Below are 27638 nucleotides of genomic sequence, written 5' to 3'. Positions count from 1 at the left end.
TGAATTATAGCTATGTAGCTATATTCATAGAAAAATCTCTGAATGCTAATGCAAAAGAAATTAATAGCAGTTTAGGGGGGATGAGTTTTTGAGAGATGTCTTTTTTGTTTATTTTTCAGTGTCTGTAATGGGGTAATATTCTTTTTTGTAATAAACAATAATAATAGTTTTTCTGGACAAGAAAAAGCAAAATAAAGAATCTAAAATAAAGGCAGATTTCTTGTTTTGAATTCCACATCCTCTAAGGGAACTTAACACTGGGTATTGTAACATTCAGTGATAAATACACTGTGAATCAGTCAACACAGAGAGTATTTTCACATCAGCAAGTTCACATATGGACACCTTGGCAACAGGGTCTTCCTGTTTGATTTGGGGAATGTCCCCAAATGCCAATGCGAGGGGCCTCTGAGAAAATATTTATACACAAGAAAACGTACACACACACCCACACCAGAAAATCAAATCGGCTAGTATTGAAGGATGGACTGAAATGGCTTGAAATCCCTCAACTAATGATGAACACTATCACAGGGCCCTATACCTACGTTTGCCTTGTGCAGAAGACTTGGGTCCTAAGGGGTGGAGATCCTGGCTGGTCTCTGAATCCGTAAGTTCACTGTGGGTATGTGCTCAAAGTTGATAAGCTTTTACTAAACTGGTTTAGTACGACAGCAAGAAACACACGACAGAGTCTCCTAGACAGTGGCCCACGGGTGCCTCTTCTCTTTGAACATAGTGGAGGTCAGCATGGCCCTTGGCAGCACAGCTAGAGCAAGTTATTCTACACGTTCTTCAGAGGAACTCAGCAGCGAAAGGTAACAGGAGATGTTTAAAGTACAGAAAGCAGTAGCCGAGGGACCGTCTGGCACCAGATCCATGGCTGTGCTCAGAGACTTAATATGATGGATCTGAGACACTGGAAGGCACAGGTCATTTTTTTTCTGATGCCACAGAGGCAAAACGTGAGAATGGCAAGAGGGGTCTCAGTCTCAAAACCCTTCTCTTAAAAAGTCACCTTTATCATTTAAACAATTATTCATACAGAGCTTCTAATTAAAAACTCTCCCATCCATATTCACAGTTAAATTCTCCCATAGCTAATTAAGCAAGGTTTCACAAGATTTCCAGCAATCTAAAAACATTTTATGAGTCAGCATTTCTGTTCTAAGGAGCATTTCCAAACCAGTGATTGCTCAGCTGGTAAGGAGAAATGGAAGAAGGGACTGATCAGAGGCAGAAATAGCCATATTATAAAATTAGAAGTAAAAGAAATAAAGCCAAACATCTGCTTTTTAAAAAAACCAATCTCTTTGTGTTAAAAAAAAAAGTGAATAAACAGGCTTATCCTACCTACCCCATTGAGTTCATTCACTGAACAAATATTTCTGTGTGACGAGGACTGGGGTACAATGGTGATGAAAAGCAAACAGATCCTTGCTTGACTGGAACTTATATTGAGAGAAGATTCAATCAGTCAGAAAAATGAATATAAAGAATAAAATGTTATAACACCTCTGAAAGAAAGGAACCAGATCTCTAAGAGCAGGGAGTTTCCTTGAGGCTTGAGGTCAGTCTGAAGGATAAGCAGCAGTTAACTGGGCAAGGGAAGAGGGGAGGAAGAAAGTTCCAGACAATGGGATTAGCATGTGCAAAAGCCCTGTGGCAGAAAGGAATGCATTTAAAGAACTTAAAAAGGGGAAGGGCGTTCTTATGCATGGAGCACAAATTGCCAAGGAAGAACGCTACAGAAGTCAAACTACAGATGGAGCTGTAGGCCTTGTTAGGGATTGTGTTTTTATCATAACAGCAAAATAAAGCCATTGAGGAGCTTAAGGAATGAGTGACCTAGACAAATTTGCATTTTTGTAAAAATTTCTTCTAAATTAAGGGATGATGGGAAGGAGAGTGAACAAAAGAGATATGAGGAAAGTTGTGTTTTGTTTTTTTTTTAACTGAAGTGTCGCTGATTTACAATGTTAGTTTCAAGTGTACAGCAAAACGATTCAGTTATACATATGCATATACATATTTTTCAGATTCTTTTCCATTATATGTTATTACAAGAAATTGGGTATAGTTCCCTGTGCTGTACAGTAGGTCCTTGTCGTTTAGCTATTTTATATACAGTAATGTATGTCTTGTTAATTCCAGACTTGAAGAGAGTTGTTAATAGGTTACTGCAGTAGTCGTGGGAAAAGATGGGGGAAGCGTCTCAATGACGCAGTCAAGGAGATGGAAAAATGTGGATGGAGTCAAGACATTTAGGAGGAAAGGTCCATAGGACTGAGTGACAGATTGCATACTAGGGTTCAGGGGGAGAATGACATCGAGAAGGGCTCCAGGGTGCCCGGCCTGCTCGAATGGATGGATGACTATACCACGTCCTGGCACAGGGAAAAGGTTTGGGGTGGAGCCTGGGAGAGAGAAGTATCCTAAGTTCAGTCTTTGACACATTTCATGGAGGAACTTTGAGACAGCCCAGTGGAGAGACAAACCATCTGGCAGCTGGATAATCAGGTCTTGGAGAGAGATCCAGGCTGGAGATATAAATTATAGGCCTATCATCATATAGATGGTAACTGAAACAATAGAAGTTGCCCAAGAAGCAGTTACAGAGTGAGAAGAGATGACATTTCAGCATTGAGACCTGAGGTACTCAAACCCTTTTAGAAGGTTGTGTGACTCCCAGAAGAGAACATATATGAATGGATTTTATAAACTGTAAAGCACTATAAAAATTGTTACTATAAACCCTGAAAGGGCTTGAAGACGAACATTTCTCTGCATTTTATAAGTGTAGAAGGAAAGATTACAGATCCAGCTTAACAAGGCCAGGAGTTGTACAGACAAGACTGGGCTGGAGTATAATCCGTATCAAAGCTCCAGCAAGTCCAAGAGAACAGACTGTCTGAGTTCTCTGTGAGCCCAAGAGGCTCTGGGAAGGAGGCTTAGACTTACTCATAATCAGCAGGGTATTTCTTTTCCCGAAGCCACAAATGAGTCCCGTACTCAGGCCTCTGCAATAAGCTGGCTGCAGCTCCCAGGGGCCTGGCTGACACACTGTAACCTCACATCTGCAGGACTCTTGCCCTTCTCCTTCCCTTAAAGGGCCTTTGTTGCTTGTTCCCCAGCCCCACAGGCCAGACAGAAGGGCCTTTGCTTCTGTAGACCTTAAAAACAGAATGAAGTTTGGGAGCAGGGAAGTTAGAGAGAGACTTCGTTCTGCCCATTTCAGGGGGGACCAGGATCCATGACTCAGTGAGAAGTCAAACACAAGCACCACACAACACACTTCTCCTTGAGGCTGTCTTCATTTCACAATGCCTCAACACCCGATTTTAAAGTAGCAGGAGAGAGAGGCAATCAAGCCTTGCACAAAACAGCTTTTATTTTTCTCCCAGGAAAATTGTTTTAAGCTATATTCATTTGCCGGAATTAAATGTGATTTTCACCCTCAGAATGGTGACCTTAACCCATTCTGTCCAGCTGCATAAATCAGTGCAATTCAGCGCAGGGCCATTGAGTGGGAGGCTGCACCAGATGACCCTCAGTGGTTTCTCCAGCTCCAAGATTCTGCTCCCATATGTAAGAACCAGATGTTCTTATAAAAGAGTCAGCATCTTTCAAAAACATCTATTTTCTCTATGCTCCTATGTGAATCAATGGCACTCAGAATTCCAATTAATCAAGTTTGGGATTCAACAAGGGTATTTTATCAGCTAGGAGTCTGCTCTCACCTACTTTCTCTCTGGGGCCTTCTAGGGGTCACTTTTCTAAATATACAATGATCACCCAGCCACGAGGCAGGTGCTAAGACCTGCTGACCCTACACTCTTTCCCCACAAAACAGACACAGTTCCACTCTATTCATCTCCACCATCAAGCCTTGGGTGGCATCCACCCCAAATTCATCATCTGGAGAAGCAGGGAACTTGTTTTTTCTAACATTCTAATTTGAAAAACGTAAATCAGAGTGAAGTTGAAAGAATTTTATAATGAATACTGGATGCCTACCACATAGATTCTACCATTGACATTTTATTACTCCTGCTTTACCACAAATCTATCTCCCAGTCTATTCCTCCATGACTCCATTTTATTTTTTTATGTGTTACATGGCAAATCACAGACCTCTAGGATAAATACAGACCTGATCCGGGCACTATATAAAAAATTCTTATGCCCCATGTCCAGAAATTTTGATTTAGTTAACCTTGAGTGGGGTTAAGACACCAGTTTTGTTTGTTTGTTTGTTTTTTCACTCTCCCCAGGTAATTTAAACATGTAGGAAAGGGATCCATGAGAGACTACATCTGCTTCCCATGAGCCCTGCCTAGTGAAAGCGGGAGAGGCCAGAGGGTGGAGGCGAAAGAATGCCACCAGCTATGCAGCCCGCAGCACTGCCTTCTTGTATGTGCACTGTAGCACACACTACCAACCACAGACAAACAGAGGGCAAAGCATGCTGGGGTGGGTTGGAATGACTTGCCTTTATTCCTTTAGCACTGAGGCTGCAGTAGGGAAAATTCAGGTCTAAAGACACCCCCTGGGCTTACACACTGGTACATGGCCCCTGCCCAGTCACCTGCCTCCATCTTTGCCAGTTTCCTTTTCCCCATCACGCTGCCTCCAAGGTACAGTGGAAGGCTGCCTGGAAATGGGGTTGCAGGTATCCTCAAAATCTAGCAACAGGGAGAATGGATGATTCACAATAAACCCTGCCTTGGCTTCTCAGTCCAGACGATCCAGAAGCAGATGCTTCTTTGGCAGCAGCCGTTGAACTTCTAATTTGAACTTAATATTTTTACAATGCAGGAGGACTCAATATTTTCTAAAATGATTCCACCTAAATAATCTCCTTTAATCTTCATGCCAACTCTGTGAAATCAATGGGTAATATCATCCCACTTTATAAATGCAGCAGATGAAGCCAAGATGAATAAAATTCAATCAGACACTCAATGAATCCAAAATATAAATGACCTGATTTCTAGCCATATTTCTGCAATCTGAAAGCATTTCACAGAAAAACTGAAATCAAGGTCAGAGAGAATAATCTCTCTTAACAACTTCTAACAACGGGAAAGATGAGCTTGAAAAGCAGACACAGGATAAAACAAATAAAGTGTCCTGATGCCATTTCTGGTTCTAACTGCAGAGGTGCTTCAGATGGGTGGGATGCAGAAACAGCAGTCTTTTAATGAAACACAGATTAAATTACAACCTGGGAGCACCAAGCCTCGGTCTGGATGATGGCAGTTCAGTTTACACAAGTTAGAGCATTTGCTAAATTTCTGTGAATTGCGGGCGAGTCCAAGATTTATCTCTGAGTGACCCATAAAGAGTGGCCTGAGTGGCCCAAAGTTGTCTCTACTTTGTATTTTTCTCTTTAATTTGGTGGTGGGGCATGTATTTCTGCTTCTTTGAAAGCCACATCATCTGCCAATACTGAGTCCAAATTCCTGTCTGACAACTGTCTATTGCGGCTGAGGGGCTACTGATTCTGCTATTAACAGGTCCCAGGGTCTCCCAGTCTCTCCAGTCCCTACTGCCCCCACCATCTCCCCGATCAGCTTCACTCTTTTACCTGCCTGACTCCTAAGCTCAGGTCAACATAAAAGCAGATGATCTAGGAAGTTGGTAATGGACAGCCCTGATGCTATATGAAGGTTAGTAAGTCAGGTCACATTGTGTTCAAATAACGGGGAGCATGAAAAGAACACAAGACCCTGGTCAGGCAGTGATACTGGGGATCAGGAAGCTGAATGACCCAATCCACTGTTATGCCCACCAAGTGATAAGGAACGAAAGAAGTTGAGGCCAGTTCGAGTCAGGGCAGCAGGGGAGAGGCAACAAGGCAAGGGGCTGGGTATCCATTAAGTCTGTGTTTCCTCAAGTCCCACCCTCTACATTGCTGGGCAGAGTGCTGTTCGAGAAGTATTTGTGGGATGGAGACAAGAATGACACTCTCAGAGACGCATGCATTCATTTTATCAATGGCCTGTGAGGGCTGAGAGATCCAAGAGCAGCAAATTGAGGCAAAAGGAGCACTGATGGCTTCTCAGGGTATCTGAGAACTCAGATGTATGAAGAAACCGAAGGATCACGATATGAACGGTAAATGATGCTCCTCTGGGAAAAAGAAAATTCAAAGTCGTTGTATCTTAAGTGCAAAATCTGAGGAATAGGCCATGTCTGCTTGGTGGGCCCTACTGGGAGAGAAACTAGGGTCCTGTGTGAGCTCAGAAGGTAAAAGAGCTGGGTCCAAAACAAGGTGTCTGCTGCAGGCAAGGGAGGGAAGAACACCTGTGCTTCCCACCTGTCAGCTCTGTTTTAATTTTTTTTTTCCATTGTCTTTCGTGAAACAAGTGTGTTTAGTCTGATTTCCCTATTTCCACCCACCAGGGTCAGGACAGGGCAAATTCTTGCCAGGTTGACTAAGCAAAGCACTATGAGGTCAGGCCATCACGCCAAGACATTGAAAGCACAGGCTACAACCAGTTCCACTGGTCTCCAATTTCAGAAGAGTACTGTCACCCAGATTCTGCATCCCTGTCACTGAAACACGCTGGGACTTCCAAGTGGACAGATAGAAAAGGAATTAGTCAGGAATGGGAGGGAGTCTAATCCAGATGTAGAACTGACCCCCAAGAAGGGCTCCTGGTGGGGCAAGTCAGTTTCTTGGGGTTCATCTAGCCTGATCTGGCATCAGTACTCAGTGCAGTGTTCTGGCGGGGGTCCTATCCCTCACAGGAGGGGCAGCACGATGCTCTTGCCAGCAGGTCTCACACTTGAACATGCACAGGAATCTGCTGGGGAGCTATGGATTTTCAGATTATCATTTGGAAGGTCTGGAGTAGATTCTGCATCAGCGACAGACTCCCAGGCAATGCTGATACTGCCAGTCCACAGACCATATTTTGAGTAGCAAAGACAGCAGTTTCATTTTGGACTCACCAGGGAAGCTGTTAAAAACATTTTTTTTTTACTGACCAGGCCTCATCCCAGAACTAATTAGATCAGAATCTCATGGGCTGGGACCCAAGTATCAATATTTTTTAAGCTCCCAGGTAATTATAACATGGCCCAAACCAGGAACCATTGCTCTGGGAAATGGAGGTGGTCACAGCTGGAGCCTCACGGTTCCAGGGGTTCCATCAGGCCTAAAGCAACTTGGAGTACCTAGATGCCCAGTCAGGAGAACCCAGACTGATAGGCCACACCTCAGGCCTGGACAAACACAACTGGAGAAAGGGATGTGAAGGGTTGCTGGTGCCCAGGGCTTACGAGAAGCATTACAGGCACCAGTCACCAGCAAACCTAGCCCCAGATTTCCCCAGCCAGTAGACCAGGCTCCCGAAACACATGACGGGGCTTGCTCACTGTAGACAACGGAGCTGGTAGAGCTGGAGGTCCCCAGTAATTCAGCTGAGGGGGTAAAACCAGGAAGGGCAAAACAGGACAGTTGTTTTTCCCTGATAACAAGCAGAATCCCTCAGTGACCTCTATGAGTGACTGGCTCCTCTCTCAGCTACTCCTGCTCTTTATTTATACATCGGCCCAGTTACTCCACAATATGACCCCTTCTGGGTCTCCAGCTACTGCATACATTTGCAGAGTCAATACTGCAATTTCCAATCCCCCTTAACAATGTACACCAATAACGTGCCAACCTCCAGGATGCCATCATCGGCTGGGGACCCCCAAGTCCTGGCAATAAGTCAGGAGAATCTAAGAACAGGTTCCAAACCCCAAGTTGGGGTCCTTGTGCCATCAGAGCTGAGCAAAGCTCTAGAAGCAGTGGCAGATTTAGGGCATAGTCAGAGAGGAACGGAAAGGTCCAAGAGAGCAAAGGACACAAGAAGGGAAAGAGAAGGAAGGAGAAGAAGGAAGTCCAGGTGGGGAAAGGGGAGGTGGAACCCAGGTGAGTGCATCTGGCACCCTTCAGGGCCTGTGCCCAGGTCAGGAGTGAGTCAGCCTTAGGATAAGCCCAGATTCTAGGAAGGTCTGTGCTTTTAAAATGTATTTATATTTACCGTGTTTCAGAAATGACTTAAAATGGCTAAAGGAAATATATAATATGAAGTCAAACACAATTCAAAAATGTATGTAGAGAAGAATTTTGTGATGTGGGAGGACCAGGAAGTAGAGGAGAAAAAATAAGAGCAAACTAGGTATGCTCTGGGTATGATGAATGAATATGTGAGCCAGGGCCCTCCATGTATGTTTAGAAAAGACAGCTTCAACTTTTGTCAGCCAGGATCTTGAGAATACTATGAAATGTCTTAAATAAGCCAGATTATTTTTGGCTTATGATGTAAGCCACTTATTTTTCATGCATTCTCAAAAAAAAAAAAAAGTTTTTCTCCAAAAATGAAGACAAAGGGTTTAGGAAACAGTGCAGCTTTCAGGGTATGAGCTCCCTTGAGGTTCTTGGTTGGTAAGCTCACCTGTCAAAAACAGTCAGAATATAATTAATGCACAGCAGTAAGAGGAAGCACGGCTCCTCTAGAATGCTTTGGGGGTAAGGGGGGATGGATGCGGCATGGAGGGGGTTCTTGTCCGTGCACACAGCACACAGATGCTGGTGGTGGACAGTGCTGTGCACAGACCCGACCCTTCTCAGATTCCACTTTCTGCAGGACAGTAGCTCTTAACATCTGGGGGGTCATGAACAACTTTTGCAAACGTGATGAAAAATGCACATAGGGACCACACCTACAATATCCTGGAGAGCATGCTAGGAGGTTCCCAGACCCACTTGAGTCCACGATCTCACCTTTAAAGAACTGATACTTTACAGGTTCTCAACTCCTACAGGGTTCTTCCAGCAGAAAGTACAATGCCTAGTCACCCCACCCCCCTTATCACTTGGGAGCCTTATGAAACTCTAGTGAACCCTCAGTGCTGTGGACTGAATTGTGTCATCCCAAAACTCATATGGTGATACCTTAAGCCCCAGGGTGATGGTATATGAAGATGGGGCTTTTGAGAGGTAATTAGGGTTAGATGAAGTGATTGAAGGTGGGACCCCCATAAAGGGATTAGTGCCCTTATAAGAAGAGGACAAGAGACCAGAGAGTGTTCACTCTCCACCATGTGAAGACATAGCGAGAAGAAAGCCAGGAAGAGGGCCCTCCCTTAGATCAGAATTTGCTAGCACCTTGATCTTGGACTTTTTAGTGTCCAGACTCTGAGAAATAAATGTCTATAGTTTAAGCCATCCAGTCTATGGTATTTTGTGATAGCCAGGCGGGCTAATTCACCTGATACTCTCAATACCAAATACCATCCACCTGGTCCACTGTGGGGCATATGAGCTGCTGAGACACTGGTCCCCTCATTTTTGCCTCCTCTACCACACAGCCCAGAGGCAAGGTTGGAGGATGTCCTCCAGAGAGCTCTCAGGGACACAGACGCAGCACTGGGAGACTGCTTGTGCCCCTGAAGAAGGAATCTCAAACAGGAGAAGCAAGGGCTGAAAGGAAATGTCAGGGCTATCAGGAGGTGCGGGAAGGGAAAAAGAGGACTGAAACTGAAGATTCACAGAGAAGGCTGGTACAAAGCTAGTGGTCTTTCTGACACGTTCCAATAAAGCTGCCTACCTTCACACCCCTCTGCACACTGGGAGGAGTCTGTAAACACTGTCAGCTCAAGGCTGCTCTTCTAAAGAAGACACACCAGGCTGCAGGCTCCGACCAGGCAAAGCTGCTTCCTCTCAGCTCAGTGTTTTTATGCACCATCACTCTCCACCAAATAACAGACCTTTACAAATCCCCGCTCAAGGCCTACTCCTCCAACTTGCCTTCCCTGCCTGGCTACTTGGCCTGCCATGGCCGTTCCTGCTAGGCTTTGCTCCTCAAGGGCAGGGCTGAGTCTTCTGTGGCGTTTGTGATCATTCCAGGAGGCGGGATTCCAGGTTCCATACTCAGAGGCGGCCCAGTAATTATTGTTGGCTGGCTGCTTTTCCTGAGAAAGCATAATCAGACCTTTGGATTCCTATCCACACACACTGCCTGCATCCCTGCTGCTCTCTTCTCTTGTGAAAGGGGCTTCTTCACAGTGCACTCACATTGCGGGCACAGCGTACACATCTGGGGATGCATAGCCCAGCTCAGAAGTGGCAAAAAGTGCAACTGGGGTTTGGGACACACGGAGTCAAAGTAGAAGGAAATAAAGCAGTTCCCTTATCTGTGGCATGAAAGAGTTGTGCTTGGCCATCTCGAAAGTCCCTACCAGACCTACGATCCTTTAAGTTTGGGAAAATGTTACCAAGTAGTGCAGCAGAAACTGCTGCCTGACCACTCAATATCCATCCTGACCTCCCTCCTCCCCATCAGACATGCCAATCTTCTAACAAGATATCCAGCTAAACACTCACCTTCCTGGCCTCTCTTCAGTGAGGGGTGGCCAGCAAAACCTAAGAGGAATTCTGCTGGGGACCTCAGAGCGAAACTTGCCTTTTCTACTACAGGTATTACCCTCTCCTGTTTTGTCCTCCCACATTCTCCCTGCCAGGGAGGCCGATGTTACGCTGGAGGTAAAGCAGTCATCTTGCAGTCATGAGGCAATGCCAATGAGGACAAATGTCTATCTGCTAAATATGGCAGAATGAAAAGATGGGACAATCCTGGCCCCTTTGGCACTGTTCAACCACTACGCTAGTCCTAGAAGGCCTCACTCAGGACCTCTTGGTCCATAAGTTAAGAAGGTCCTTACATGTTTAAATTACTGTATTTTGAAACCAAGTGACATACATGCTTGTCACCTTGAAATGTTGCCATCTTGGTTTTGGTTTTGGTTTTGGTTTGTTTTTCTAAATTTGGCTAAGGCAACAGTTTCTCAAAAGGGCAATGAGAAAAAAAAATCTACCTACCAGGATATTTTTCTTTTGATTGACAAATACCAAAGAACAAACTTCTGCATGAAAATTATTTGTATTTCATGAAAAACCAATGAAGGGCTAACCTGTCTCCAAAACTGTCAGCTGTTTGGCAATAATGCAGTTCCATAGAGAAGAACCGTCAGGTAGCTAACTGGTTCAGACTTGGTAGCCTCTACAGCTAAGGATTTTTGGCATTCACTCCACTATCAGCAATGAGTTATGTGTGTGTTTGTTTAAAATAAAAATTATAACTTCTAGAGGGAAAGAAGATTTGGGCACCGGTTTCTAACAGTTGTCTCTCTCAAAGCCCTACTGAAACTGCCAAAATAGTAACAAGGCATCATGGAAGTGGGTCCCTGTACATGGCAGAATCTCTGTGGAGAGAAGGCTAGTTGGTCCACGTAAAAGGCAATCAAGAGAAAACCAACTGAGAATTCGGCTTCCCAAGAAAGCAGACCCAGGGAAGACTCCTTCACTGAACTCTACTTACAGCAACTACTTTGGAAGGTCAGCTCAGGCTGTGGGTCAGAAGGAGGCCTGTGGCTTAAATGCCTTTTGCTGCAGCTTACCAACAGCACTCGAGGTTGCTATGCTGGGAAGGCCCCCGAGGACAGGCAGTGCCCCAGTAGATGAAGAGCCCTCAGGACTTCCCTGATGCTATGGGCAGGGCCCCACTGGAGCTGTTCCACGTCGTGCTCACGTTCTTTCCCACTCTCCTCTTGTTAACGAATTTCTAAGCTTATCACAATCAGCCCAGAAATGCTACTTATATTTTAAAAAGCAGCATAAACTATCTCAACATCCACTCACAGATGGTTGCTTCAGGTGACGGCAGGAATAGGGAATGGGCCGGCCCCTTCCTGCCTTCCCTCTTGCGACTTGAAGAATGTTAACACCTGCCACCAATCCACCCCCTCAAAACCTACAAAGAATTTCAGTTCTGCAGAAGCAGGTCCCTGAAAAATCACAGTGTGAATTCAGTCATGCAAATCAATACCAGGCCTTGAGCCTAAAAAGATTCAGGTAGGAACTAAAAAAACTTTCAGAGTTTTTTCTTCTCCTAAATGTCATCACAATTAGGCCATGTTAGGGTGACAGTGGTCAAAAGGTACAAACTTCCAGTTATAAGATAAATGAGCCCTGGGGATGTAATGTATGGTGACTATAGCTAACAATACTGTGTTGTATATTTGAAAGTTTCTGAGAGTAGATTTTAAAAGTTCTCAACACAAGGGGAAAAAATTGTCACCATGTGAGGTGATGTTAACCTAAACTTACTGTGGTGATCATTTTGCAATATATACATATATCAAGTCATTATGTTGTACATCTGAAACTCATATGTTGTATGTCGATTATATCTCAATAAAACTGGAGAAAATAAATAAAATAATTAGGTCACATTAGAGGGGCTTTCTTTTATTCATTCATTTTTTTCCATCAGTTTAGAATTCAGTAAGGGTTTTCCTCCCATGCCTCCCTGAAATTCGTGGAGTAGAAAAATGGAAGACAGGAACTGACTTTCTTCTAAGCACTGGCCATGTCCGAGACATGGAGATAGACACTTCATTTATATCATGTCACTCATTCTCCAACACGGCCTTGTGAAAGGTACCCAGAGCAGGGAGTGCCACAACCAGACTGCAAGCCCAGAATCATACATTTGTCCATTTACTCAGCAAATACTTCACCGAACACCTCTGATGTGTTCGCCGCTGTTCTGGTAGCTTCCCTATGGAAAGCCCCGAGTGGAGATGGGAGCTGACAGATTCTGGGCTGTGATCAGCCTCATCCATTACTCCAATGCCCTGGGTGGACACCATCATTTTCTCTGAGTGCCATGTTGACAGAGCTGGGAAGCACGGGATACATAATTTGTTGGTGGTGATAAAGGCTCTGAAGCTTTTGCTTACTTCAAAATCCCTGTTTTTTCTACCAACACTCTGCCCCAGTGGTTGAGTGATCAGCAGACAACAGAACATTCAGAATCCAACAGCAGAAATAGGAAGAGTAGGAGGAATAACAAAGCTAAAACCTCAGCATGCCCAATCCACTCAACCATCCACCTCTCAGCTGGGCCAGGCATAATTTCAGTTTCCTCCTATAAGTCTGTATTTAAGTCAAAAGGAAACACTGGGTTTCTTTTGATTTAAAACCCATCTTATGTTCCCAACATGTAAACACAGATGAAAAACCAAATGATTTTCTGGCTGCTATTTCTCTCCCTCTTTTTCATTAAACACAAAAATATATGTGGACATTGAGATTACCAGGGTCACTGGGCCCCTTCAGTTAGAACACGATGCCCCGGAAGCCAAGGGGGTCAGGTGAGTCTCTGTCTGGGTTTGTCTTGACCTCCTCAGTCTCCTTGGCCCACAGCCCCACGTCTTGCAGCTGCTTCCAAATGTAGGTCAGGGGCTGCAGGAGAGCCTTGGAAAGAAAACTTGCAAATTCAGAGCAGAACCAGAAAAACAACTGCTGGCAGTGCCTCAGAAATGAATACCATCTCAGGCTAGGAAGTTAAAAGTCATAGCTACAAAGCTCAGCTTCAAGTTCTTTGGTACCAAAAAAGCAGTACTTCCCCCACTCCATCCCACACTCCTTTCCAAAGGACAACATCTGAAGCTTGTAAATGGAAGGGGAGGGGGCAGGAAGGTGGGGAGGACATTCACCATATTTTAACCTCTTAATTGTATTCTGCTAAAATCTATAGGTCTGCTCCAAAATTGTTTGAGGTAAGGTTTTATTAAAATGAAGCAAAAAACAGCCTACACACACTCACACATTTGCACACATATTTTTGAGGCCCTTATGGACAAATCTGGCTTCTTGCTGGATTACAAAAGGAACCTTGTCTGTGACTAATTTTTAAAAACAAAGTGAAATTCAAAAGCTGCCACAGGTAACCCAGCTTATGAATCCACATTCCAAAAGTCTGTAAAGCGGGATGCGTGGAGGGGAGAGGGCAGGCAGTGTATGGAAACTGCACATTCTGCTCAATTTTGCTGCGAACCTAAAGCCGTTCTAAAAAATTGTCTTTTTTAAAAAAAATTTGCAACATAAGTGCTTCAAACTCACAAGACATTCTGTTATTGAAATAATGTGATCAAAAGTAATTTGGTTCTCAGTCAGCCCAGAGACCCACTTAACGCATCCTGCGGCTGAATGGTGTGGGGTAAATCCTAAACTCGGTGTCACCTCGCAGGAGGGAAGCTACCAGAACAGTAGCGGGCACATCAGAGGGATTCAGTGAAGTATTTGCTGAGTGGATGGATGAATGAATGATTCTGGGCATGCAGTCTGGTTGTGGCACTCCCTACTCTGGGTACCTTTCACAAGGCCATGATGGAGGGTGAGTGACATGATGTAAATGAAGTGTCTATCTCCGTGCCTGGGACATGGCCACCGCTTAGGAGAAAGTCGGTTCCTGTCCTCCATTTTTCTACTACAATAATTTCAAGGAGGTGTAGGAAGAAAACTCAAGCTGAATTCTAAACTGAAGAATCTGCTCCGGGCTGAGAAGGGCCACCTGCTGCTTCCACCCTGTGCAGTCACGAAGTAGAATTCTCCTTATCCTCCACCCACTTCTTTCCTGGGCTCAACTTCAGTACTGGCTGCAGAATTCTTCCCCTATTCCTGTTCCTCATCTCCCTGGGAGGGCTGAGGGCCATGAAAGCAACATCCCGGACCCAGGGCAGCAGAGAGCAAAGGAAAAGGCCAGCCCCAGCACTTGGAGGGCGCTGGAGGGTGTCCCGTCAGAGTCCCCTTGTAGGTCCTAAAACCCAGGCACTGCTCGTAGCTGCATATTTTCTTTGAAGCAGCATCATTTGCTTTAATGTTCCTTCCACTGGAAGGCCGTCGAGCTCATATTCTTATTACAAAACAATTTGTCTTCACCTGCAACTATTATGTTATTAAAAATGGGGCCAATGTTTTTGTTTTTTTTTTTTCTGTTTTTCTACCATTTGAATATTGTTGATGTCTCTGTGATCAAACTCATCTTTGGCAGCCAGTGGGTCCACCTGATCCTTTTTCAGTGGGAAGAGTCAGCAGAAACAGTGAAAGGAAAAGGCTCGAGCCTTATAGGATAAATCCCAGCCCTCTTGTACAGATATAAAGCATCTAGAGATGCTCCCTTCGCACGCCCCAAAGCCTGAGAACTGTGAATGACACATGCACGAAGGGACACAGGCACAAACTCCTTTAGAAGGATTAGAAGAATGTCAGGAATAGGTGGATTCAGCCTGGAGAGAAGAAGGAAGAGAGGTTGGCTCCCCAGAATACCTCACAGGCACTGAGACAGTCTCCAAGGCCCATTGTGAGGATTGATTTTACAAGAAACAAAAGGAAAGAGGCTCCATTGTATATATTATCCATTATGCATATTTACTCTCAGTTCCTGCCCTTCTGCAGTTTCTTCTCTTGCCTAGAAACAAGGCCTCCACGCCCTGGGCACAGCCACAGGGCACGCCCACAGGTCCAGACCCCCGGGGGCCTCTCCGGCTCCGAGACACGAGTCTACCCTGAGCGACCATACGGTCCTCTGAGTGCTTGGAGGTCTGCCGAAGCGCACACTCAGCCCTTGTTTATCCTGACCACTCTGTAGCAACTCTCCCCTCTTTTGGATCCTGTGACGGGACTTTCCTGGATTTTCCCCACTTTTTCTGCTGATTCCATCTGAGTTCCATCTGCAGATTTCTGCCCCTACCCCAAACCCTTCAAGTGCCCCCCAGGGCTTCATTCTCAGCTTTGTTCTCACACTCCTTGCTCTCCCCCTGACCTTCCTGGACTATCTTATTAAGGCTTTTGGCTTCACTTATCCCCCATGAAAGGTCTCCAGACCTTTCACCAGAACATCAGACCCAAGTTTCCAAATGCCTTTTAGGTATCTCTCCTGAATGTTCCACGATCACATCAGAATCACCATCCAAAACTGAATTCATGATCTTCCCCACCAAACTCATTCTTCATTCCAAATATCCCCTTTCTAGATCAATAGCAGCACCATCAACTCAGTCTTCCACATCAGAAAACAGGAAGTCTCCCACATCCCTCTCTCATATCCCACTGTCACCAAGTCTCCAGGTTGCTCCTAACCCTTTCTTGCATTCACGTGCTCCTCCCTGTCAGGCTCAACGCCTTCACAGTGTCTTGTACGCCATGGATGAGCTAGCCAGCCAACAGATCCTCTTGCTGCCATTCATTCTTCCCTCAAACCCATCCTTCACAACCACTAGGGTTTCCTTTGTAAAACACATTTCTACCTCTGTCTCTTTGTTGTCAAAAGTCTTAAAAGCTTCCCACCCTACTACCCACAAAAGAATATCCAAATGGTTAGCAAAGCATGCAAACTTTGTATGATCTTGTCATATCTCCCAACACTCCCCAGAGTACACTACTCTCAAACTGCATAAATCTACTCGTGATTCCCAGAATCAGTTATGACATTTTACACATTCCTACTCTGTACCTGCTGTCCCCACTGCCTGGAGAACTCCTATTTACACATCAGGACCCCATGCAAATATCATCTATTCTGCGAGATGCTCTCCAACTCCTCATCTCCTTTGGGTCTGTTACTCTACCCTCTATGCTCCAGAAATGCTTTGAACACAGTTTTAAAGGAAAATGTACACAAGATACTTAATGACTTGTTTATATATCTTCCTTCCACTCTACTGTGAGAGCCACAAGGTCAAGACTCTATATCCTCCTGCGTAGGACATGCATAGGTTTAGAAAAGCAGTTAATCAAATTGGAGGAAGGACCAGCTATGAGAGATGTTTCCCCAGGATGTACGGACAGGAAGTGAGGGGAAGGAAGGAATTAATGGTTGAACCTTTAAAATGCTATGATTGGAAACCTTGAATTTAAATTTCTGTGTAACACAATTGGCCAGTGAGAAAGCATTTCCATCACAAATTCTTGTTTCCTCCAAGTTTGCTAAAAACATCACCCTATCAGTTTGAATCCTGCAGGCACTTTCTCAGCCAAAAGGAATTTCCCTTTAAACAAAAACTATTCAGTCATTTCCAAGATATGAGATGTTTAAAAACCAGGATTTTCCACTCAGACGACTAGAAAACTGTTTGTAGATTTTTTTTTCTCCAGACTCCTTTTATTTGCCAAGAAGTCTGAAGAGGGTTTTTTTTGTGTCTTGGATTTTTTTTTCCTGATGTAAAAAAAAAAAGAAAAGTTTCCTACCTCTGTGCCTCTCTGTTTTTCCACTCTTTATTTTGTCTGGGTCTTACTGAAGCAAGCTTTTAAGTCAGAACAGAGGCTATAAAATGCAAACTACAACTGAGTTCCCCAATTCAATAGGCAATCAGCTGAATCTTCTTGTTGTTTTATTTTTTCATCTTTTTAAACCTTTATTGCTTTCTTAGAAGCCCCTCTTCCAAATACAGACGCACTGGGGGTTATGGATTTAAAGTATAAATTTGGGGGACACAAACATCCAGTACACATTGTTGTTGTTATTTTTAAATCACCCTGGTTTTTTTTTTTTTTTTTTTTTTTTTTTAAGATCAGAGGCTTTCAAGGGTAGGAGGGTGATACTCAGACAGAACTGTGGAATTCAAAGAAACCTCTGGGACCATGTAATACAATTCAGCATTTTATAGCAGGATAAACTGAGACTGACCATGTGAAGTAACCTGTACTATAATGAGTTTTTCCAAAGAAAAACTCTCTTCCAAGATACTTCTAACAAGAAGCAGGCCTAGAAATTTGAGTGGCTCAGAGGAACCCATCTCCACTCTTAAAAAGCTCTTTGGTAATGTCAGTAAAGTTTAGACAAATAAATTACTCCAGAATAGAGCTACTCAAAGGCGGGCAATGCAACATAAGGCAACTGTAACTGAGCTCGACAGCAGTAGACACACCAGACAGCTCGATGGGACAGGATGTAAGAGGTCATGCCTGACTTTTGCATTGAGATTCCACGCAGTCCTAGAAAAAATCAGACATTGCAGAACACCACAAAGGGTTTCCCAAGCCGAAGAATAAGCACAAGCCCAGTCAAAACACAGCCTGTGTCTGATGGGTGACATTGCCTCCAGAAACAGCTACGTTCCAGCAATGACTCATGAGCCTCTTGTGGGTTTACACTGCAGGAGAGCTGAGTCACTAAACATTCCCTGAGATAACAGGGGTGCCGTGATAAGGGGGATCAAAGTGTCCTCAGCTCTTCTTAGTCAGAGCAACGCATCAGGAAGATTCAAGGGTTACCAGCTGGAGCTGTCCTACAGCTCATGAGGCCCAGAAGAATCTTGGGTCATACTCCAAAGATCTCCTAGTTTCCATCAACAGACAAATAACAGAAGGAAAGATCTGAGAACCAGCTGGACTGAAGTTGATGGAGGAGCCCAGCAGAGTGTACAGAGAGAACAGAAGACCAAGCACCAAACATTTAACAGGTGGTAGGGAAGCCAGCAAAGGAGGAAAAACTAAGTCTCCCAGGGTGTCATGGAAGCCAAAGCAAGAGGGAGTTATGAGATGACTATGTGGTCGGTCAGTATTGTCAAATATTTCCATGAGGCCCTGCAGGTAAGGACAGAGAGAAGACTAGTGGATCCAGTAGTGAGAGAGAAGCTGGAGAGCCTTCAGGCAGCAGGAGGAACCAGAACATACAGGAGGCAGAAGCACACAGTGAGGAAATGGAGCAAGGCCGCAGCCACTGACCATTTGTCTGCGAGAACCAGGCAGTAAACGAGAGAGAAAAAATGAGCAGAGCAAGGAGGGGCAAGAGCATCTGGCAAACATGTGTTCAAGGCGGAGATCTGTGTTTACAGCAGAAGATAGATGCTGGGGAGAAGAGGAAATGAAGATGCATGAGAAAGAATAATTACAGGTCCCTTGTGCTTCCTGAACAATGCCAGCCCTCTGAGGTGAGGACACCTCTTCCCCAGAAAGAAGACATCTGACTTAGGGGAGAGAGTGGTACGACGTGAACACTACGGGCCAGGCAGCGACAAGTGAAGAAACTGTGCCCCAAAGAGGTGAGGTAACTTGCCCAAGGTCACCAGAGAACCAGCAGCCCTGGACACCAAGTCCGCCTGGCTCGAAAGCCCACCCTTTCCACAACACTGCCTTCAACTCTACTCCAGTGGAAACTGGGACTCTCAGACTACTGGCCTCCCTCCCATCTTGCTCTCTAAACAAAACATGAAAAACTATTGACATCAAATTACCCAAATAACTTTCATATTAAATTCTCAAAGTTGCAGAGGCATTTACAAGCACCCAGAGCTTTAAAAATACATTAATGAAAGAGGAAAGCCACCGAGCTTATCCATTCTCCAAGATTGCCTCACTCCACTTAATTGTACCTCAAGGAAGTATAACATATCTCTGAGCATCCTGTGCTTGGCTAAGCATCGTGGGAGTATAGAAAAGACAGTCATGTCTCCTGCCTTCAAGGAGCTTGTGTCCCAGCTGAGCAAATCTCTTCATTGCTTGAGGCCTCAGATTCTCCATAGATTAAAAACAGACCATCACCTCCTAAGTACTTCATGGGTAACCTAGACCATTCCATTCAAGGAAGAATTGAGGTCACTTGGAACTTCATTTGGAAGAACCCAAGAGCATGTGCTGAGCCCGGAGGAGAAGGAACAGACTCAAGGTTGACAAAAAGATGGTGGGTCTCACTGTTTTTTTCTAGCTGGGAATGGGAATTTTTTCTGAGGCAGGGAATGTAAACACTACTCTCTCACTCACAAAATCACTCACTTGGGCAATTCAGACAGCCTACAGACATAGGTCCTCAGTGCTACCAAATGCCCAGCCAAGGCCTAAGGCCACCTGCCCAAAGACAGTCCACAGGCAGATCAGAACCATAAGGCTGAGGCAGGCAGTTCAAGCTGTAAACAGGCACATGTGCCTTTATCAGTATTTGAACAGCCACATGCAATTGAAAACACAGCTTCTTTGAAAAACAGCATTCAGCTGTCTGCCTACAGATATGAGGTTGTGTGGACCTCGAACAGAACAAGCCATTCTTGTCTTACGTGGTGATCATGATTACAGGTCCAGTCAGTTACCTCCAACTCTGATATGTGACCCTGATGCAGAGAATTCAGATAATTAGAGCTAATACTGCATTTCCTAGTTAGTGAGCTGGGCCACAGCCATACTCCCTCGTGATAGTCTCTGCAGGCATTGCAGAGATATTCCAGTCTCTATTGTCTTCCTTTATTGGGTGCCATTAGCATGGATAAACAATGTTCTTAGAGCTTTGCGAGTAACATGGTACTTGGTTTGGTCTCTTGCCCCCATGGCCAATTACTACAGATTTTAAAACATTTTCCATTGCTAGCCCATCTTTGTGAGAAAAAGTTATTGACTAATGAACACACCTTTTGGTTAAGGAAAGGTCTGCCAACACAGACTGTTTCAGTAATGATCATTATAAATGGTCATACTGGCTGAGGTTCCAATACCCCCTCCATCCCCATATGACTAATCTAAGCCAATCGGCTAAATCTCTTTCCAGACATTGGTTTAGAAATGGTGATACGATCCAATCCTTGCCAATGAAGCACAAAGAGAAATCAGCTGGTGGGTTTCTGAAGAAAGTTTCTTCCATCCTAAAAAGGGACACAGGGAAGATGTAACCTCTCTTCCTCCTCTGTATAGTGTCATTTTGAATTGAACACCTGAAACTCATATGGGTATGAGTTGCCTTCTGGTTGCCTCTAACCTGACGATGAAATCTGCATGGAGACGGATGGAACCGAGGTCCATGATGACACAAAGGAGCTGCTGAGTCAGCCAAACAAGTAACTATACTTCTAGGCCTTCTGCAACATGGCACAATAATTTACTTATTGTGTGAGCAATCTGAATCAGTTTTGTTACTTGCAGCTGCAGGCACTGTAATTTAATTCAATTATTAATCTAGATGCAGTGCCTCATTTCTCCTGCAAGAGCAATTTGACATCAGAGTTCCATAGAACACTATCACTCAGGGATATCACAAGAAAAAGGGCAAGTGCAAAACCCAGTGCCGTCCTCTCATCTTTCAAGTCTGTGCCCAAGTCCACCTTCCCCTAACACCATGAGAACAATTTCAGAAACAGTAATACAACTAGGTCAAAGATTTTTTTACCAAGCCAGTGAAAATCCTTTAGATAATAGATGAATTAGCAACACATATACAAGGCTGCCTTATGAATAAGGGCCACATGCATGACTAGGAGAGGGGTAGAGAGGGCTCCACCCCATGCCCCAAATAGTCCTCCCCTACTACCTGGCTATTGCCTTAAGTTCTCCATTTAGAGTCACGCTTTTAAGCTGAGGTAATTATTGTTAAATATAAATGCCCATTTAGCGGTCATATGTTAAGCTTTACCAATATTTAAATTTCTAGCATAAGCTTAACAAATCTTTTCTAAGAGCAAAATTAAAGGGGGGGGGGATTGGATGTGCTATACACCAGAAATTGATACAACATTGTAAACTGACTATAACTCAAAAAAAAAAAAAACCGTAAAAGCAATTTTAATAAAAAGACATTTTGATTGGAAAAAAAAAAGAAAAAAGAGGGGGAAATGGAAAAAGAACATGCTACAGCGAGCACTTAGAGTCCAAGAAGCGAAGGAAATGCAAAAGGAGTGTAGGTGAAGAAAGGTGCCATGAGGGTCTTGAAGACAAATTCTACTGACTTCACAGTTTTGGCTCCTACTGGAACTTCTTACCTTTCTTCAGTTGGTGGAGGTCAGGTGACCAGAAGTAATGATTTCTCAAGTCAATGATGACCCAGGGTCCCGCTCACAATCTGGCCAGGGGCCAACAATAGGAGAGGAATGTCAAACCAAAGTTCCCATGTCCTCCTGGGGCCCTATTAAGCCTCTGGGCCACCAGGAGGAAGGGGAAACCACCAGCCTCTGAGATCAGTCACCGTGTACCGATAATCAGGGATGGATGTGGGAGCCGGAGGGCCTTCACATCTGGACACCAGCCAGGTGGAGTCTTCCCACAACTCCCCACCAACCACTGTTTGGGCTCAGTCATTTCACTTTAAGAACCAACTGGATATAAAATTTAAGCAGCAGAACCACTAAATAATTATCCCAAGAACTGGATTTGTGTGAATTTAGCATTTAAAACAAGCAGAACTTCTGTCATCTTTGCAAAGACTTGGTGATTCCCATTGTATACCTTAAAAAAAATCATTGCAAAAATTGATAAAAAATTTTCCAGATTGCTAAACTGAGCTATAAGAACGTTACCAAGAGCATGGTGTTCATCATCCACAAACCCACTGTTAATCCTCCACCCTCAGAGCCCCTTTCCCCAAGCACTCCTGCTTCCTCTTTCTTCATCCAAGGCCTCCACCAACTCCCATGGTGTTGAGCTGAGCTTAATACAGCCCCAGGTCCCTCTGTCCCCACCAGGAAACACAGGCTAAAAGTACCTCTAGTCCAGTTTTACGTGGTGCCTTTAAATGGTCATTTTTCACTTCCTAAATATTTTCAGGAGGTAAAAATTTGAACAGGACAAAAGGGGTAGCATGTAAATAACTCCCTCTCCCTCCCTCTTTTGACCTCCAGACCCTTAAATCCCCTTACCAGGAAAACATCAATTATCTGTTTCTTGAGCATCCTTTCAGATATAGTTGGTGCATATAATAATATATATAGATAAGACTTATAGACTTGTTTGCTCTTTAAATTGCAGAGTCCCACAGTGAATTCCCAGAAATGCAATCTGCACAGAATCTTACAGGAATAACACATGAATGTTAGAAATGTCCAACATCCAGGCAGGTTTAGGGGAAGGGACAAGGTTTTTCAGAATGATCTGAAAAGAGACATACACTACTTTTTGTATTTGCCATCTTTTCTGAAATCACTTTTAGCCTGTATCCACTCTAGAAACAACAGCTTTCCCAAAAGTACTACTCACTGACTTAAAATTATATCTCATCATCTCTATGGGAACTATTTTTTAAGCTTCAAGAGAAAGCCCAAAGCTCTAATAATTCAGGATCTAATGAGAAAGTCCAAATTTACTCCATCTATGGGCCTCTTTATTTTGCAGACTTTGAATCTGTCTCCTCTAAGCCTTTGTCCTTCTGGACCAAGAAGTCTTCATAACCAACCAAATGAGGAAAACATTGCACCTGATGGCTCCTGGAAGGCTCCTGGGAGATGTGACAATCCCAGCCTTGGGCAATCTGAACTTTCCATGCTTTTAAAATCAGGTAGGTGACAGGTTTGCTAAGACAAGGCATTAGCAATCATGCACGTGGTAGCTAAATCCCTATGTACAACAAAGAGAGTGATCACGCTAGGAAGGGTTAGTGGCTGGCATTGCCATTTTGGTTAAATATTAGCCGCCTTCAGACTCAGCAATTTCTGACCCCTCAGTCATCCTCTCCCATCCTCTGATTCAGTTCCTTCTCTTTAAGTCTGGCCCTTCATTCATACAGAATGGTGGGCAAGTACCTGGGCTCTGGAGGCAGGCAGACTTTAAAGTCTGGTTCTGTCATTAACTAGCATTAATTTGTCAAGTCACTAAAGCTCATTAAGTCTCAGTTTTCTTATGTGTAAGTGAGAAGAAAAATGACTCCTTCACTGAGTCATTAAGATATAAATTGTGTAAAGTACTAAATACAATGCCTTTCATCAGGACCATCATATAACCGATGGGACCTGATACAAAAATGCAAATGTGGGACCCCTTGTTCAAAAGTTATTAAGGATTTCAAGACAGTGACAGCAAAGCATCAAACCAAGTGTGGGCCCTGTGGGACTGCACAAGTGGCAGGCCCATGAAGCCAGCTGTCCCTTTCAGATAATAAATATTCAATAGATGGTACCTATATCTTCCCCCTTTCCTACTTACAGCTGTGCCTTACCCTCCTCGCAGGCTCTCCACTCCCAATATGAAACTTGGAAAGTTTCACTGGGCTATTCCAAAAACAAGCACTGTGTCTCAGAAGTAACCTGCATTGACAAGGAAAATAACTGACCAAAATGGGAGGATCTAAAACATAAGGTGATATTACCATAGGTTCATGCCAGAGGCACTCCCATCTCAGGGCCTTTGCTCTGGCTTTTCGTCGGCTGAGATAACCTTCTCCCCTCCTTTAGGCCTCAGTTCAGATCCACTTCCTATGGGAGGCTTAAGCTGATCAGTTAGTTTATGATCATATTTTGCCCTTCCTCCATCCTGTTTTCTCTGTTCCTCTTACCTTGCTCTACTTTTACTTTTTCCATAGCACTTATATTGTCCAACACACTAATCACGTACTTCTTTACTGTATTTATCATTCATTGTTTATCTTTCTCTGGTCACACACACACACACACACACACATACACAAGTGTAAGCTTCTCAAGGTCAAGAATTTGGAGGGGGGGGGGTTTGTTCATTGATGTATCCCAACAGCTGAGAACAGTGTTTGGCACATAGAAGCTGTTCAATAACCATTCTCTGAAAGAACAAATAAATCTTTGAGTACATGCATAATCGGGCCATCCTTTTCCCACTTGGAGGTCAGGCCATTTTACATTATGGACAAATGGCAATAATAACCAACTCTGCAACTGGATACCCAACAGAGTGCAAGAAACAGATGGGAAAGTTATCTATTCTCAAATCTCTGCCAAACTCCCCTTAGTTTAGAAGGAATATAATCCAGTTGTCTGTGCTACTTTCCAATACCTCTTTCAACACTAATTCATATACGCAGTTTGTGGGCCATGAGTTGCAGCAATGATGAGTGACATTTTATACGAGTGAACTGCCCAGAAGAGAGACACGTCCCTAAGTGGCAGCTATAAAAGTTGTTTTTAAAAAATCTAATGAGAAGGAAAAAATCTCACATCACTGCTTCATCATAATGACATAGAAAAACTGAGCCCTTAATACCAAAAGGAATGTAAGGTCTGTCTCTGCCCCTGAAACTGTGCATTCAGATGTCAGCGCCAGTCCAAGCTGTTCTGCCTGGAGTTAATGTCACAGTCACAGGTAGTGTCTCAAACCTCAGCCTGAGATCTCACAAATGCAAATCCTGAGGCCCAAAGAAGGGAATGTGGACGCCTGTGCACAGTTCATCTTACCAGCTGAAAGGCAAGCCCAAAGCAACGGCATCACAACTGCTGGATGAGATATTTTCACAGCATGTGTGAGGACAAAAGAGAAGAGCTGCCCCTCGCGAATGGTGGAAAAGTGGCCTGTGTTGGTAGAAAGACTGGGAGCACCCAATTTTCAGAAGATATTTGGGGGCCAAAGTGCTCAAAGTTTTGTACTGACAACAGGAAGCACATCTGGGCCCCCAATCCAGACGCAGCCCACGTGGTCTCCTCCGGTAGGGCTCAGCCAGCAAAGCCCAGAAGATCACACCACACATCTGGCTTTTGACCCAGCATGAACTACCACTCCCTCTCAGCCCTGCACTCCGCATGTTTTCACCAAGCCACTCTCAGCCACCACAAATGCCTTGGTGGGAATCACAGGGAGGCCCGTATCCCTCTTCCCAAAATAACGTCAGCCAGAGGCAAAGGCCAAAGAGGTGGAGCCTGCAGGCCATTTTGCAAGTTTCAAATATCCTGGCACTGACCCCATTAAAAGAATCATGAAGGGGAAACAGCCAAGCCTCTCATTTTCTCATTAGTGTTTCCCTCTCTCTCTCATTACAAACTCTGCATTTATAAAAAAGAAACAAAGAGATCTCACATAAAATCATATTATCAATGCTGGCTATTGGAAACAAAATTTCATTTTGCAAATTTAATACCAAAAGCTTGAAATTTATTTAAAATAAATGTGTGCTCTCTGTGACAGTTTAATGCCCAAAGGGGTCTCTGGGGCATAAGACTGAAGGAACTGGTGAGCTGTCCCACCTTCTCGAAAGCCCTTCTGAAGTATGCACTGCCTCAGATTTTCCATATTGCTTTTCTGATCTTTCCTCTGAAGAAGGAAGCAGATTTCTTGGCTGTATAGTTAAAGGAGCCAAATAAAGCAGCCTTCCTCCTAATGGGGAGGGGCCTTTTCAAAACACACAGATACGCACAGGCATACTTCGTAAAATACAAATAAGAAAGTAAAGAGAGAGAGAGAATATGACAGTGAAGGAAAGAAAATGCTACTTTATTTTGTCTAGTTTTTTAAAACCTTCCCACAAAAATCAGAAGCAACCTAAACAGAGGCAGATTATCAAAACATCTACCTCTTCTCCCGCTTTATAGTGCTGACAGCAATAGAAAATGATACTGCGTAGGTGAAAAAACCTCAGGGAAAAAAAGTATAAGTTGCTAAAGGAATACAAAGCGTCGTTACTACTACCAAAAGTTTAAAAGGGCTAGCTGTCCACCTTCAGTGGGCAGCTAGAAAAACCACAGCTCTCCCCAGATCTCTTCACTCTGGGCATGCTCTTCCCAATACTTCCTTCCCAGTTCTCAGCCCCGAGCAGTTCCTTGGATGACACTTTCCCCGCTCGAGCCGCCCCTTCCCCGCCCGGCCCCGCCGAGTCCTCACCGTGTGATACATGAGAGCCTCGGTTTCCCCGGGCTCTGACAGCTCGCTCAGCTTGCGGTCCCACTGCAGGACGCTCTGCTCCCCGCTCTCCAGCACCTCCATGGTGGTCCGAGGCGCGCTGGGCCGAGGATGCTGAGGGCAAGAGGGGAGCCGGCAGGGCCGCCTCGGAGGGCGAGATCTGCCTCCGCGCGAGTGGGTGTGCGTGTGTGTGAGCGTGGGTGTGCGTGTAGCTTATGCACTTAGGAAGGAAAACGTTCGCTCCTCTGCCTGAGAGAGAGCTGCCAAGGGCCCCGGTCCGGTGTCCTCCGAGAGCTGAGAATCCCCAGAGGAGACAGGCTGTCCAGAGATCAGACCGAAGGCTGAGGAAGTTAAAGCAGGGTGTGCATCCAAAATGAAGGCAGGAGATCAGCTCTCATCCCAAGAAAAGCCCTTCTCAATAAGTCCACTTTCCACTACTGCTCCAGACACAAACTTTGAGACTCCTCAGGGTTCCTCAGTTAGACTCCGGGACTCAGCCACGACTCCACCTCCCTCCAGAGCGGTGACCAATCGGATACTCAGTTCGCCCGCTCTATCCAATCAGAAGTCTATCTCTCCGCCCAAAGGCGGGAGCACCGGGAAGTCTCCGCCCAAGCTTTGGAATGCGGGCGGGGAGCGATTTTGACGTCACCGGGGAACTACTCCTGCCTAAGTGCCGGCTGCGGCCGCGGTCTGAGGCAGCGGACAAATGGAGTGCTAGAGTCCAGGAATGATGGACTGGGGGAACAACCAATGAGAAAAGGGTGCTTGTAGGGAGAGCCAATCAAATAGCGACAAGAATACATTTTATAAGTGGGGGGGGTTCAGTCGCCTCTAAGAATCCAGAGGAATTAGCGCGGGCGTTTAGAGGGGGAGATCGCTACTGCGAGGGCAGTTTTCTATACTGTCCTCAATATTTTCAAGTAGATTAGCGTATTTGATTCTCAGAATTAAAGAAAAAAAGTCACATGTTATACACAAATAGAAATATTCCCATGTATTTGTATTAGCACAGCTCTGGCAAGTTTTAATTGCTTGTGCTTCACATTTGTCGCCCGCTTTCTGTTTTGCTCTTCTCCAGATATGTTTTTTATGGGCTCTCCTTATTCTGTTACCCAACAGACATTACTGAAGAGAGCCAACAGCTTTCTTTTCCAGGTCACAGAGCTTTTACGTCAGTGTAGGAAACAAAGTGCTTGCCTATATAGTTTGCTCACTTTAAATATGAAGGCGTCTTTGTCAACTG

General features: G+C 44.6%; 1 protein-coding gene across 1 annotated transcript in view; it reads right to left on the bottom strand.

Moving 5' to 3' along the window:
- Positions 1 to 26877, bottom strand: part of CREB3L2 (cAMP responsive element binding protein 3 like 2) — a 107758-nt gene extending 80881 nt beyond the window's left edge. The window contains exon 1 of the mRNA XM_010983166.3: positions 26375 to 26877. Coding sequence (XP_010981468.1) covers positions 26375 to 26476 — 102 coding nt within the window. The 5' untranslated portion in view covers positions 26477 to 26877. The remainder of the gene's footprint in view (positions 1 to 26374) is intronic.
- Positions 26878 to 27638: the final 761 nt, after the last annotated feature.

This window comes from Camelus dromedarius, chromosome 7 (assembly GCF_036321535.1).
Source record: "Camelus dromedarius isolate mCamDro1 chromosome 7, mCamDro1.pat, whole genome shotgun sequence".
Classification (NCBI taxonomy): Eukaryota; Metazoa; Chordata; class Mammalia; order Artiodactyla; family Camelidae; genus Camelus; species Camelus dromedarius.
The sequence above is the reverse complement of the archived record's forward strand: the minus strand, read 5'-3'. Positions and strand labels throughout refer to the sequence as shown.